Source organism: Monopterus albus, unplaced genomic scaffold, assembly GCF_001952655.1.
Source record: "Monopterus albus unplaced genomic scaffold, M_albus_1.0 scaffold38.1, whole genome shotgun sequence".
In the NCBI taxonomy this organism is placed as follows: domain Eukaryota; kingdom Metazoa; phylum Chordata; class Actinopteri; order Synbranchiformes; family Synbranchidae; genus Monopterus; species Monopterus albus.
The window spans coordinates 4203529-4216514 of NW_018127918.1; the positions used below are offsets into that span (position 1 = coordinate 4203529).

The 12986-nt window shown below is 40.9% G+C and overlaps 1 protein-coding gene across 1 annotated transcript; it reads right to left on the bottom strand.

The window, feature by feature from the left end:
- On the bottom strand, window positions 1–12980 carry bckdk (branched chain ketoacid dehydrogenase kinase). Its single transcript, XM_020598493.1, has 11 exons — window positions 11150–12980; window positions 9692–9760; window positions 9462–9572; window positions 7844–7891; window positions 6314–6433; window positions 5790–5888; window positions 4652–4725; window positions 3394–3522; window positions 3190–3279; window positions 2838–2993; window positions 1–1375 (listed from the first exon to the last, which is right to left on the bottom strand). Exons 1-11 carry the CDS (start codon window positions 11393–11395, stop codon window positions 1231–1233), a joined length of 1287 nt encoding a protein of 428 aa, XP_020454149.1. The 5' UTR covers window positions 11396–12980; the 3' UTR covers window positions 1–1230.
- Between the last annotated feature and the right edge of the window lie 6 nt (window positions 12981–12986).

The window sequence follows — 12986 nt, forward strand, 5'->3', positions numbered from 1 at the left end:
ATGGCACAGTTCAGTTGTAATCTGGAGCAAAAACCTAAACAATTATTAGCAACCTTAGCCGATGAGTTCCCATAGTTAGCAGTGCAGGATGCTGACCTATTCTGACATTTAATCTTTTACAAAACTTATTCAAAACACAAAGACAGCTTGAAATACAACTGGAGCACTTTCTGGGAAAAACAAAAACAAAAACAAAAAATTTAAGTCAAATAAGACCAGAAAAAAAAGACAATACTTCTCTGGTAAATTGTTACTCTGCTACAATAAAGCCAAAATCTATGATTAGTGTAAGTGGTAAGCGTTACAAGAGGAAATCTATCTATATGTGCAAAAGCCTCTGAACTAATGAAACCAACCAACAGGTGTGCACCTGTGTGAACCAATAAAGGCAACAAAGAGAAAACAAAGTTAAAGTCAGCATGCAGGTGAAGGATGAGCATCACACAGTAAAGCAAGCAACCATCCCGGCTAGCTTCCTTCCACAGAAATGCTGCCAATTCATCTCATCGTGTGTTCTCGTAACAGACATCTGTAAAAGAGCTTCGGGTGTTTTGGCAGTTTCTTCTAAGGGTTGCCAAAGGTTAAGGTTTACAGCGCATGCTACCAAGCTTTAATATGAGCCCACTAAAGTTAAACCTCTGCATTGCTGCCCCCAGCATAAGCCATTTTCCCTTGTAGACCTTGGACTGTGATACAACAGCTGATAACATGCTGGAAGCATCTGGCTGTTCAAACTGTGGTTGCACCGATCATCATGGAACCTGCAAGTCACTCATTGCACATTTTGAGGAGATGTTGACAGGGTTGCTGGAGTGTCTCAAACATTTCATTTCAAATGTAAATCCATCAAAACATCTGTTCCTGTTTTGAGGTGATGTGACAGTTAACTTCTTTTCCTTCCTTCCACATTAACATCAATGTTCACAATCATGCAGTTTGTCCCAATAACCTAAACATTCAAAGAGCTCGTACGATCCCTCACAACTTCAAGACAACAAGCCACAGGGTACAAAACACAAAGGAAAACAACTGAAATCATCAGCTAACATAGCTTATAATTAGTCTGGGGTGAAACAGAAACAACGAACAAGTTGTTAGTGGGTGAAATTAGGAGCATTATCACAACATAATGCACAGGTCATCACTTTGTGGACCAAAGTCCATTAGTCCATGACAGAAACTCTCCGCACTCCTGCATGGCCCAATTCCTAGGATGACTTATTGGGAGCTTTACACTCTGAAGCTCTCTCCTTTGCCGTCAATGTGGCGCAGGCGCAGGTAGATGTCGGTGCCAATGCCCTGCATAGACTGTATGGACAGAGAGCCACCCAGGTACTCAGCGTAGGCCCTAGATGTGGGCAAGCCGAAGCCAAACCTAAAGGACATAAAGACACAGACTGCAGCTTTAACATAACAGTGAAGCAGTCAAGTTATCTGTGCTGCAAAGTTAGCACAAACATAAGTGTAGCTGAAGTGGAAAACAGGTCCTCTGCAAAACAGAGAAAGGCCACCTACGGTACAGGTAGATATCACAAAGCTCCTGTCAGGCCTCCTGTTGGCAAGGACTCATGCATATCATGATTTGACAAACCCAGTACTGCACTCCACCCACCCTTCTTTGACTGTGCCAACACACAGTTTTGACAACAGGACTCATTGTGTCAAAACACTTAACATGGTTCACAGAAATACACACCCAAAGAGCAAAACACCACACACATCCTGGAAGTGAAGCACTACACACAAAACTACTAAACACTTATCAAAATCTAACTTTTGCACCAAATGCTATGCAATTCATTCACATTAACTAATTTTCAGAACAAACACTGCTGTGCTAAACACATTTATCTTTGGTGGCCTTTTACTATAAGAGGATTCTGCAGGGAAAGACTATTTAAGTGCACAGAATTCTGCACAAAATACCAATTTCACAAAAAAGATTTTGTTCCTTCCTTCACAGCTAATTAGTGCTACACTTAGCACAGTGAATATTACAGTTGTGCAAACACAAAATATCAATAGAGTAATGTGGGCAGCTCCCACATCAATAGTATCGTGTCTCTTCCATTCCCAGCCTTCCCAGCACTTCCTCCTCTAAATCTGCTCCCTCTATATTGACCTCTACCTGTAAATTGGTATCTACCATCTATGTGATAAGATAAAAGCCTAATGTAAATCTAACCAAGAAGCACTGGAAACATAAGGGAACAACGACTCATGTGGGCAGCAGCTGAAGTGGCACTGAAATGAGCTGTCGTACGCCTTGTCTCATTAAATCAACTTATCTGATGCCTTATCACTGTAGCCACTGATAATCTGTACAGAAGAGTGAGAGGAGCATTCTGCAGACTGGCAAGTTATCTGTGTGTTTTCATTAGCACAGTTGTTGACCAGAGAGCTAAACCTCAGGTGTTTTTGTCATTTACTAAACAGTTTAGTTGCATTACCACCAGCTTTAGCTGAAGCAGGTCTGACCCTGACTTGTGTGTAGCCCAGCAAAACCAAGATAGATGCAAGAAATGAATGAGCTTCCAAAGAGATATCCATGAATGTGGCCAAATCTAGATTTAGATGTAGTAAGTCACACCTGGATTTTATCCAGACCCTTGAAATGACAAGTATAAAGGTGTGAGGCATGACTGCAAGACATCTCAAAGACGTGCATAATACACACTCGCTAGGCAACAATGTTTACAAGATAACACTGTGTGTGCATAGCTGAAAATTTATTGCCAACTGACAAACCATTTAATTTCAGTGACTACACATCACACAGTACAGGTTTCCTCTGCTTAATACTGCACAAAGCACATTCTGTACTTTCACATTCTTACCCATGCATAGGGCTGGACTGGTTTCCACTGTTGGTAATGGTGTTGAAGAGGTTACTCATGCGGGGGTCCTGTGCGCTCTCCTCAGCTGTGCTGAAGTGGTAGTCCATCACCTTGTTTATGATGTTGTGAGGGATGCCGCCACCACGGTCTGAAATCCTAAAAAGAAAAGGAAGCTCTGAGTGTCACAATGCCCACCACCACAGTGGACTTAAAGCGTGTCCTCCTGAATCCAGTCCAACAACAAACTTATTATCATGATGCTTGTCACAATTTTGCCTTGATTAAGAAATCTTGCAGCTGTTGTTTATAAAACCAGCAGCAGCAGCAGCAGAACAGAAATTTAGCTACTCACCTGATGACAAAATCAATGTCGTTATTGGCAATGGTGACAATCACATCAGGCACATTGTATGGAGTGTCCAGATGGCTTTCCATAGTGGCCCTGAATTGGACAGATGTCACGAATGGTAAAATGAAGAGTGAGAAAATGTTGCTTTCCAATCCAATTTATCTGTAAACTTTGTGTATGGACAGTAGGTGTTTGTGGTAAAGTTACCTCATGGCATTCTTGAGGAGCTCAGGCAGGATGTAATCCAGCGGCAAAGGGATGAAAGGGAATCGAGCCGCTACGTGTCCATTGATCCTCACCCTGGGAGAGTTACCGTACTGGTGTTCACACAGACGTCTGGAGGACCAGAGGAACACATGAACATTTGAAAAACAAAATATTAAAAGTTCCACACTGGCCTGTCGTTCAAGCCTTATACTGCAGAGATCAATTCTTATTTATTATCATGCTAACACAACAGCCTAAGCAAATAACACTGGGCCTGATTCACCAACATCCTCCTAAGTGTTTTCTTAAATTTGTTTCCAAGTAGTTTTTAAGAAACGTCCTAAGAAAGGTCCATGTCTGATTCATGAACATGTTCTTGAACTGCAGAACTGTTCACATCTATGTTCTCATATTGATGGATCTCATGTGTTTGTAAGTTGAAAGCATGTGCCAGTGGTTCCTAATTAGCACAGTTAACGCCCCGCTATGAGTGTACCTAGATTTAATTCTCACCCAAGAACAAATCCCACAAAAGAAAACACTGGTGAATGCCAGAATCTTTGTAAAAACTTCATAAGTGGGTTTTACGAAGAAATTTGTTCTCAAGAACAGTTGGTGAATGAGGGCCGACATACAGAAGAAATTCTCTCTACAAACAAGGCTGATAACTGAATATACACTGTTGTGCTGCATGCTGTATCTAGCTGAACTGAAATGCAGCTTGCCAGTTTTACTTCTGACATTTAGGCACTTATGAATTATGAATTAGCACTAAACACAAAGTGGAGCTGAGCCGGATGGACTGCCATTAGTTCTGTGGGTATTTAGTCATAACCCGAAGTAATGGACAAATAAAAACATTTGACCCGATAATGGTGCTAGGTGATGTCAGAGATGTACTTATACAACTGTACTGTAGCTGTAAACATACAATATCATTGTGTTCACCTGTTGTACATTGCCCCATACAATAAAGACAGATAAACACATTATCTCCAAGCAATACACTGATTATTAGTTCACACATAGTGAGAATGTTATTTGTGAACTTTCTCTGAACTCAGTAAAATGTCATGCGATAAGATTCCAAAAAGCAAACATGAATGATAGGTCATATCTCAGTCCCGGCACCAGGCATTGCGTTCCTGAGAGTTTATCAGATGAACTCTGACTTCCCACAGTCAACACAGTGCTCACACAAAAGCACAAGGTCATCTAAAGGTGATAAACAAACAAAGCCCGGGGACTGAGCACTTACCTGGCAAAGTCCACCCACTTCTCTATGATCTTTTTGGGGGAGAGTCGTCTGCATATGATCCCAACAAAATCAGGCTGAAAGAAACACAAATAATTTAAAAACTGTTTTTCTCAAATGAAGGAGAAGAAACTTCATTTTTTTTAAAATACCTTCTAAAGGTTAAAGTAATTATGACTGTAATTTTTCAGATTAAGCAGAGATTCCCCTGCCAACTCCCTAGTACAAGCCCACCTAAAGACCCAGTGAGCCCATGTGAGAATACAGTCGTCCAGAGTATTTGCACGAAGCTAGTGGGCGTGTTGATGGCATTCTATCATGTGACTGGTGTTAAACTGGAAGAACACAAACATCCAATGATGATGAACAATGGTCATTTACAATGAAGTTGCCAACAAAAATATGTAACTGGGGGACACAACGAGATTCAGAAACTCATTAAGAGCCGACGCCAGACTTGTCAGACAAACTTAAGTTGTCTTCAGTTGTTTATGACCAAATTACAAAGTGGCTATGTGACTACATCATGTCCCACCTCCTGCGCACTCTACCCAGATGGCCCCCTTCTGCATAAACCAAAGTATTTCCACTAGGCGCGAACGCTTATGGCCCTGTGACATACTGGCGACCTGTCCAGGGTGGACCCCGCCTCTCGCTCAATGTCAGCTGGGACTGGCTCCAGCCCCCAGGACCCTACTCAGGAATAAGCAGTATAGATAATGGATGGGGTGGATGGAGAACACATACGACACGGACGGTGTCCTGTTGTGTGCTACGTGTGTGAAAGGGAAACTCTGGGCAAAGTCTGGACCTAATTCCACAGACATTGCGTGGTGTTCATGTGTGAAAACGGCATAAGAGTAGCCCCCAAGAAACACACTATTTTCTCTTGTTTGAGCAATTACTGACCTCTTTTTAATAAGACAATAAATTTGCTACTTGATTATGAAGATTTATAACTTGAGTTTAACTAATGACCTTGGGGCTGAGAGCCAAAGACAACGGAAAACATGGCAGTGTAAAACCGCTGCCCAACCAACCACGCCCTTGGGCTCACCATATATCATTGTCTAGGCAAACAACACAGTTCAAAGGTTTAACACTCATTGGAATCATAGACGCAGACATTTTGTTACATTACATTTTCTTCGTGCAGGGCGAGGTGGTGCGTGGCCAGCATTCGGATTCCCAGTCGAGAGCACAGTGTTGTATCCAGGAAGCTGCGGATGATTGTCTCATCCTGCAATAGTAGGAGAATGTTTTCTGCTTCACAGCTCCATCACTGGTACAGCTCAGGCAAAGCCATTAGGCAATAATTTAGCAGAAAACCATAATATGGAACATTAACCACACTCCTACAGATTTTATGATCAGATTAGGAAACCAGTAAGTAAGTAAACCGGTCTTTTTGTGCAGAGAATGAGACATCCAATAATTCAACCCATTCTTTTTTTTTTTAATACTTTTTATGACCTTTAATTTGGGCCCTTGACAGGATCTTTCTAACCGTTTAAGGCCATTCTGATTATTAAGGTCTGATTATAATAAAAAAAAGTCACAAATAAAATAACCCTGACAGGCTACCATAATTATTAGTGTCGAATCATTTCCGACATGGGATCAGCACTGCAGTGACATGTGTTGTCCTGACAGGGCAGTTCGTACCTCAATGTGTCTGCGACACTCCTTGAAGCCCTGGGCCAGCATGGTGACCACATCTTTGTGGTCGTCCAGCAGCTGCTGCACCAGCTTACAGAAACGAGCCTCCACGTCCTGATCCTTGATCTGTCAACAAAGCAGCATGCATCAGCCCTGTCAGGCCTTTATTCCCTGTTTTTATAAGCTGATTTGATTTTCAGAAGCACCTCTGGTTTCTCTGCTCCTGCTTAAATTAATTTAAAAAAAGCATTAGTACAACACTAATGGTTTTTTTCTTCTTTTTAAATACAAAATACTATTTTCATTCATTAATCTTCTCCAGATTCTCATTTAACTGTACTTAAAGCAAGTAGAAGTAATTAATGAAAATCCAGATATGTATAATAATCTACCATGTCAGCCTTTATAACACAGGTAATTCCACTCCCTCTCAATTTGGCCTGGTCAGGAGGCTGTTCACTGTCACTGCCAACCAACAAATGAACATACATGTGAGGAGTGAAGTTGCGGTTTCTGGCCGTGCGGTCGGGCCGATTTAAACGTATAGTATGTGTTAACGTACATACGATCAATGAAAGTCGTGCAGTGTCTGTTTGGCTTAACTGAATCTACTATGAACCTTAAAACTAAGACTGCACACAAGCTTTTGTTGGTTAAAAAAAGGCAGAATTACAACTATTGTTAATATTAAATTATGCTTAAGCAGCACACTAAATTACATTTTGATGAAACATTGTTTGTTAGACTGTTTACAGTCACCAATCATTAACACAGACATAAAGCAATATATATATATATTATTTTATATTAATTATTATTATCATTTATTAAGGATTATGCTTAACCTTTTATTAGGTTATTGTAAACACTGTATAGGAAAAAATAAGCAGACAGTAACTGGTATTTATTACACTGTTGAGAATTATTAAGCAGATGGGTGGACTGGTTTGCTGATCTAAGGGTTTAGTGGCTCACAATGAAAACAGTCATGGAGCACAGAAGTCTGAGTTGCACAAACAGAGGAGTAAATGTCTGACATCTGCACTGGGAACTCAATTTATTTTACAAAGAATTAAAATCTAAATAATCAAAACAAAATGATCTTATATTGTGATACTGTGACTAGTTCTACTTCCTCCTTAAAGAAAATTTTGAAAATCTTCAATCTTTTAAGTACTTAAAAAAAAGCAAAAAGTAAAAACCAGTTCTGCAGCTTTAACAAACAAGCCAATCAAAAGTGTAGACGGCAAATGTTCACGTTTCCTGTTTATGGCCATGAGTAAAGCCACTCCCTATTAAATGAAGAACTTGAACTATATTGTGGGGATGTTTTAGCCAGTTGTCACATCTTGTGCTGTTTGAGGGTTAAGGCTAGGACTGAGGGTTCAGGTTAGAACTAGGGTAAAGGGTGGGGCAGGAGTTTAGCTGTGATGGTTAAGGTGAATAAAGTTAAGCACTAGAGAATGAATTATGCCAATGAGTGTCCTCACAACTAAAGGTGTGTGTGTGTATGTGTGTGTGTGTATGTACACTCACCTGGGGAAAGTCACTGACCATATGATAGGCTCTGATATACAGTTCGTGCTGTAAGAAAGCAGAAGATAGACGGAGGCTGCAGTTAGATTCTGTGTGATTTTCCATTCAACCAGAAAGCATCACACCACCAAGTGCTGCCCTGTGACTGGGCCCACAGCACAACTGACAAGTCCACGTGTGGTTTACACTACAGAACAATTCCAGCATGCATCAGTGTGACAAAAAAAAAGTTTAAATGACTGGATGGTATCAAGCTTTAATCCATGATCTGGATGTGTATTAGTTCCTTTGGATAAAAGAACTGACAGAGTTAAACCACCCTGACCTAACAACTTGAATCATACAAAAGGAGCTACGCTTTATGCAATCGGCTTAACAAGCTTCGTGATACAAAGGAAAGAATCTAGGTGAAAGTTCAGCAATAACCCCTGCAGACGCAGTGAATCTGTCGGGATGGAAAAACAGACTGTGTGAGAGCACACTGTTCCCACACAGAAACCCTAAAGACAAATAAGAACCTCTTAATGAAAATAAAAAAACATGACACATTGACTTAAGAGTCTGATATGACTGAAATGCTTGTGTCTGCATGCAACAAATATATAAAATATAATATAACAGCCAAGTGTGTTTATGTGCCCATACAAAGGCGGATTTTGTTTGTTCAACATCAACAGTACTGTTTTTGCAGGAACAGTTTCACAAATGTTTTCATATGAGTGGTTCAGCTGTGAATGAAAGCAGGTTTCCGTGCATCCAGTCCAATGATACCACTGTGGTAACCCAGTGGAGGTGGGCAAAAATGTCTTTTGTGATTTCAGTGAACCAAACCTTTAAACTCAGTCAACTGTCATCATGTCATTTTAACCCAAATACTGGAGATTACGTTTGCTGTCAGTCAACATGTTATACTGTATTATACATACAGACTTCAGTAAGACGATATTGCTCCAAGACATTGATATACTGTTCACTGGTTGTAAACATGTGTGACTGGGGGCAATTCACGCTGCCACTGTTACAAAGCAAACCACGGTGTCAAGTTGAAGAATTCAAGCATCATCACCTCAGGGCAGATGTAAGGTTGGGCTATACGCCAACAAAAACAAACATTCACGTGTTATTAACCGTGTCCACAATCTTTTTACTACAATATCTGAAATTATGTATACTATTATATAGGATTTTAGCCACATGCATCAACAAACAACAGTGCATAGTGACTGCCCTACATCTGCTCACATTTTTATGCTTGTCATTTACACACATCAGTGGCAGGGTGTTTGCCTGGGTTCGGCAGCTTGCCCTAGAACAGCAGTGTGTGCAAAGGAGCTGACTCTGCCATTAGTGCCCTACCTCCTGCACCACACCCACCCCTTCCTAATAGGAACAATGGAAGTAGCAGCAGTAAGCCCTTTCTGTGTGACAGCATCTTAATAGAGAGAAAAAAGACAGCATTTCCCTCAGGTCGTTCAAAGTTCAGCCAAGATCCTCCTGTGCAGTGTCCTAACAGTCACTTTCTTATTATAGCATGTGCTACAGGGCTTATGCCCTCTCACTTCATGTAAAGTTTCAGACTGCAACTGGGAGCAGTGTTGGGTGAGAAGGGTGTCCTTACCACTTGCAGAATGGTGGGATTGCAACCAATGATGAAGGGCAAACTACGGAAGCCCTTGATGCGATGGGCGATTCGCACAGGCAGCTCTTTGTGTAGGTACTTGGCACTGCTCTGAGATCACGCATACACACAGAACAATGGAAAACAAGTGAGTAAACAGGCAAAGAGATTAAAGGACTTTGCATTAAACATGCACTCGGCAGTCTCCTCAGTGTGGCTGAAACATTTACCAAGATGTGCTGTCCATCGGGAGACTTCCCAGAATAAAGCAGGGTCGCTAAGGTCAGTCGCATAGAGGCCTAAGGAGACATTAACATGTTCAATCATATACACATTCACAATCAGAACACAGGTCAGATGACACCACAGGACCCAGAAAGATTTTCAGCCATATTAGATTATTTTCCTATTTGAAACCAACTTTCAGTACTTGACAGGCACATTTCAGTAGCATAAAAACTATTAAGTATACCTAGCCAGTCAATAAATCTGCTAATATTAGCTTCTCACAGACGTATTGCTATCATTGTATATAGCAGCCAAAAATAATTAGAAGTTGCTGGACAGAAATACTGGATCATGTCTGGTCTGGTCTGGTTTGCATTGGGATCAGCTTTCATGTTACCAGGTGGAAATGTGACTGAACTGTTGATTTTGAAAGCTGTACCTGTGTTTATCCTGCTATAACACTGTGAAAAGAACTGCTCAATTACAGAGAGGCAGAAGTATGCAGCTGACTATAATCAGTCAGTTTTGTGATCTTAAATTTATGTAGGACAGTGTAATAAGTTTATTACTTTTCTGACTTGGGAAAAATAGCTGGACCAAAAAAGAGGGAGGAAAGGGAAGGCACAGTCAGCGAAGGAGGAAGTGAGGGTAAAACTAGACATTTCCTACTTAAGTGCCAGTACATTTATAACCCCATATTTGTTTTGCACTTTATTAGAGGTCAATAAGAATGTGACCGGTTCAATTCAATTAACTACAGCAAGAACTGACTGCAAGACTTTTAGTTAAAAATGTATTAATAAAATATTTCTGCAAAAGCAGTAAGATAGTTCCATTGCTGAAACCTAACACTGTCGTCAGACATCTCTACTAACGTTGTAGCTAGTTCAAATAACAGCTCTGTACTGAGGAGTTTATTCCACATCTGTGAGAGAAAAACAAAGGACTGCCAGGATGATACCAATGTAAACATTTTGTCCTCACGAAAAGCCGTGATGCTGCATTCACGTCCTCACGAGAAACTCACATAGCATTTGAGTTATAGGAATGGCGTCTTTAGATGATTCAAAATATAAATTACAATCTTACACATAGTTTATATCCTAAATAATGTAATAAAATTACAAATGAATATGTAACTAGTGTTTTCTTTTTGTCTAACTCTACATCTCCAGGTGACAAATCTCGCCAAACTGGAGAAAAAAGCCGATATTCAGTCCACTATCTAGGGCCCGAGCACTAAGCTAAATTGGCTAGCTAGCTCTGAATGCCACCTAACGTGGACCGCTGTTTCCAGATAAACTCTAGTGATGGCCCTTTGTGTCCCTGAACACAACATAAACTGTGCTAACAGCTAACGGTAACGTTACGCTCGTGCTAAAACTAGCTTTCTCTCTCGTTGCCACAGCTGTATGACTGCAGTTTCAGACGAGAATGCCGGTAAAAAGTCACGTCCCTACCTTTTCTGCGGAAGCGTCAATTGCAGACTGGTTGTAAAACGTCGTAACAGCCTTCGACCGCTCTCTAGCCAACTCTGAAAATCCTTGCATCGAGGACGTGGACTGAAATCTCCGACTCTCCGTGCTTGACATCGGCGGCGCTGTTTTGGTGACTGGGGGCAGGAAGAGGCTGCAGAGCCTCGGCCTAGCCCTGCAGGTAGCACCGCTCAGCATCTCCACTGCTACACCGGCCAGTCCAGAACACATTTGGAGCCGAGCTATGAGTGTGAAGAGGACTGTCCTGTTCCCGTACCAACACAAAATGTTAAGTCTGCTGTGAGGCCATTAAGGTCGCAACGTGATGATGCACAAAGGCACAGATCTGAATACAGTGGATTAAGGTACAAAAAATGGCTTTGTACGCATTGGCCAGTGGAGTGAGGGCTGGGGCGACGTCATGACAGATGAGCCTATCAAGAGGTGCAGGGGCGGAGCGAAATATCATCAACAACCCCCTTACATTACTGTACTTACCGCAGGAACGGCGTGTAGCCAGCTCTTTCGGGTAGTTTACTGGTACATGGGGGCACGGTGCGTTAATATATAAGCCTATATATAAAACTCAGCACCATTCAGGCTTCTTCATGGACATAAAGAACAAGGAGTCATGCAGAAGACGGTTTGGCCCCCAGAGCCCTTATGTCAACATCATTGAGTCTGTCTGGGATTGCATAAAAAGATAAAACAGAGATAATCTAAATTTACAGAACTGGGAAGTTCTCCCAGGTGTTTGGAGCAGATTTACCATCTGTCTTTCCTTTCGACATGAAGACCGACTTTGCAAATATGCAATGTGTTTGTCTTTCCTTGTAATAACTTATTATACACAATATTATGCAAGTTATCATTCCAAGTCCAATTATTTAAATCTCAGAACAGATGAGGCATCTTTGTATTCTGGTGGTTAAGACATGTCTTGGTTTTATTGTGGCCAGTGATCTTGTAATCTTGTATGATGGAAGTCTGATTTCATTAAACAGGGTGCAGTTAGGAAAGAAAATTAGGTGAATGAATGAAGATAAAATCACATACAGCTTTACAACACAAAAATATGTTGGATAGGTGCAGTAAAACTAATGTGGGATCCAAATGCTATGCAGTATGTGCAGATCAATAAAACCACAGAGCAGGAAGGAACATGGTGTGCTACCTTTATTTTCTCAGCAGTCAGATGCCAGGCTGCATCTTCACATACAGAAAAACCGGCATGGCAGTGTTCACATTCCTTAATGTTAACAGATTAGAAAGTAACCTTATGCAGTTATGCCATTCTGTACTTCTGCAGGTAGAGTGCACTTGATGCCTGCTGTTGCAACAGCAAACTACAGCAATTAAGCTGTGGGCTGTAAACACAAAATAATTAGCTGCAAGATGATAAAACACTCAGCAGAGCTTAATAAAACTGTCTGGTGATAATTTTTTTTATGGGTTCATCATTACTAAGGACATCTTTCAATACTGTGAATAGCTTTATATTCTTTGAAGACAAGTTAATAATGGTGATTGGAATTATACTGAATGGTTTTGCACGCTTTATTATTAAGTGAAATAAAAAGTGAAAATCAACAGCTCCTGGTGGTTTTGGCACCATGATAACAGAGTCAGCAGAGACAAATAAAAAAAATTAATAAACATTTCTAAAGTAACTGTGCCAAACACTGAAATAAATCCATCCACACATTAAAGAGACTAAGAAAAAATGGCTTGGACCAAATACAGCTGCATTTGCTGCCCATGTTGTGTCATTGTGTACACTTAAATACAGTATACTGGTCATGGTCTGCACATCTTTATGACT

Bases quoted from the DNA above. Each gene is read 5' to 3' on its own strand.
- bckdk (XM_020598493.1), bottom strand. From the start codon at position 11,395: ATGTGTTCTGGACTGGCCGGTGTAGCAGTGGAGATGCTGAGCGGTGCT. The intron at 3,280-3,393 runs GTAACTTTACCA...TGTCCAATTCAG, and splicing joins CTCCTCAAGAATGCCATGAG to GGCCACTATGGAAAGCCATC. The intron at 1,376-2,837 runs GTAAGAATGTGA...TATGTCCTTTAG, and splicing joins CAGTCCAGCCCTATGCATGG to GTTTGGCTTCGGCTTGCCCA.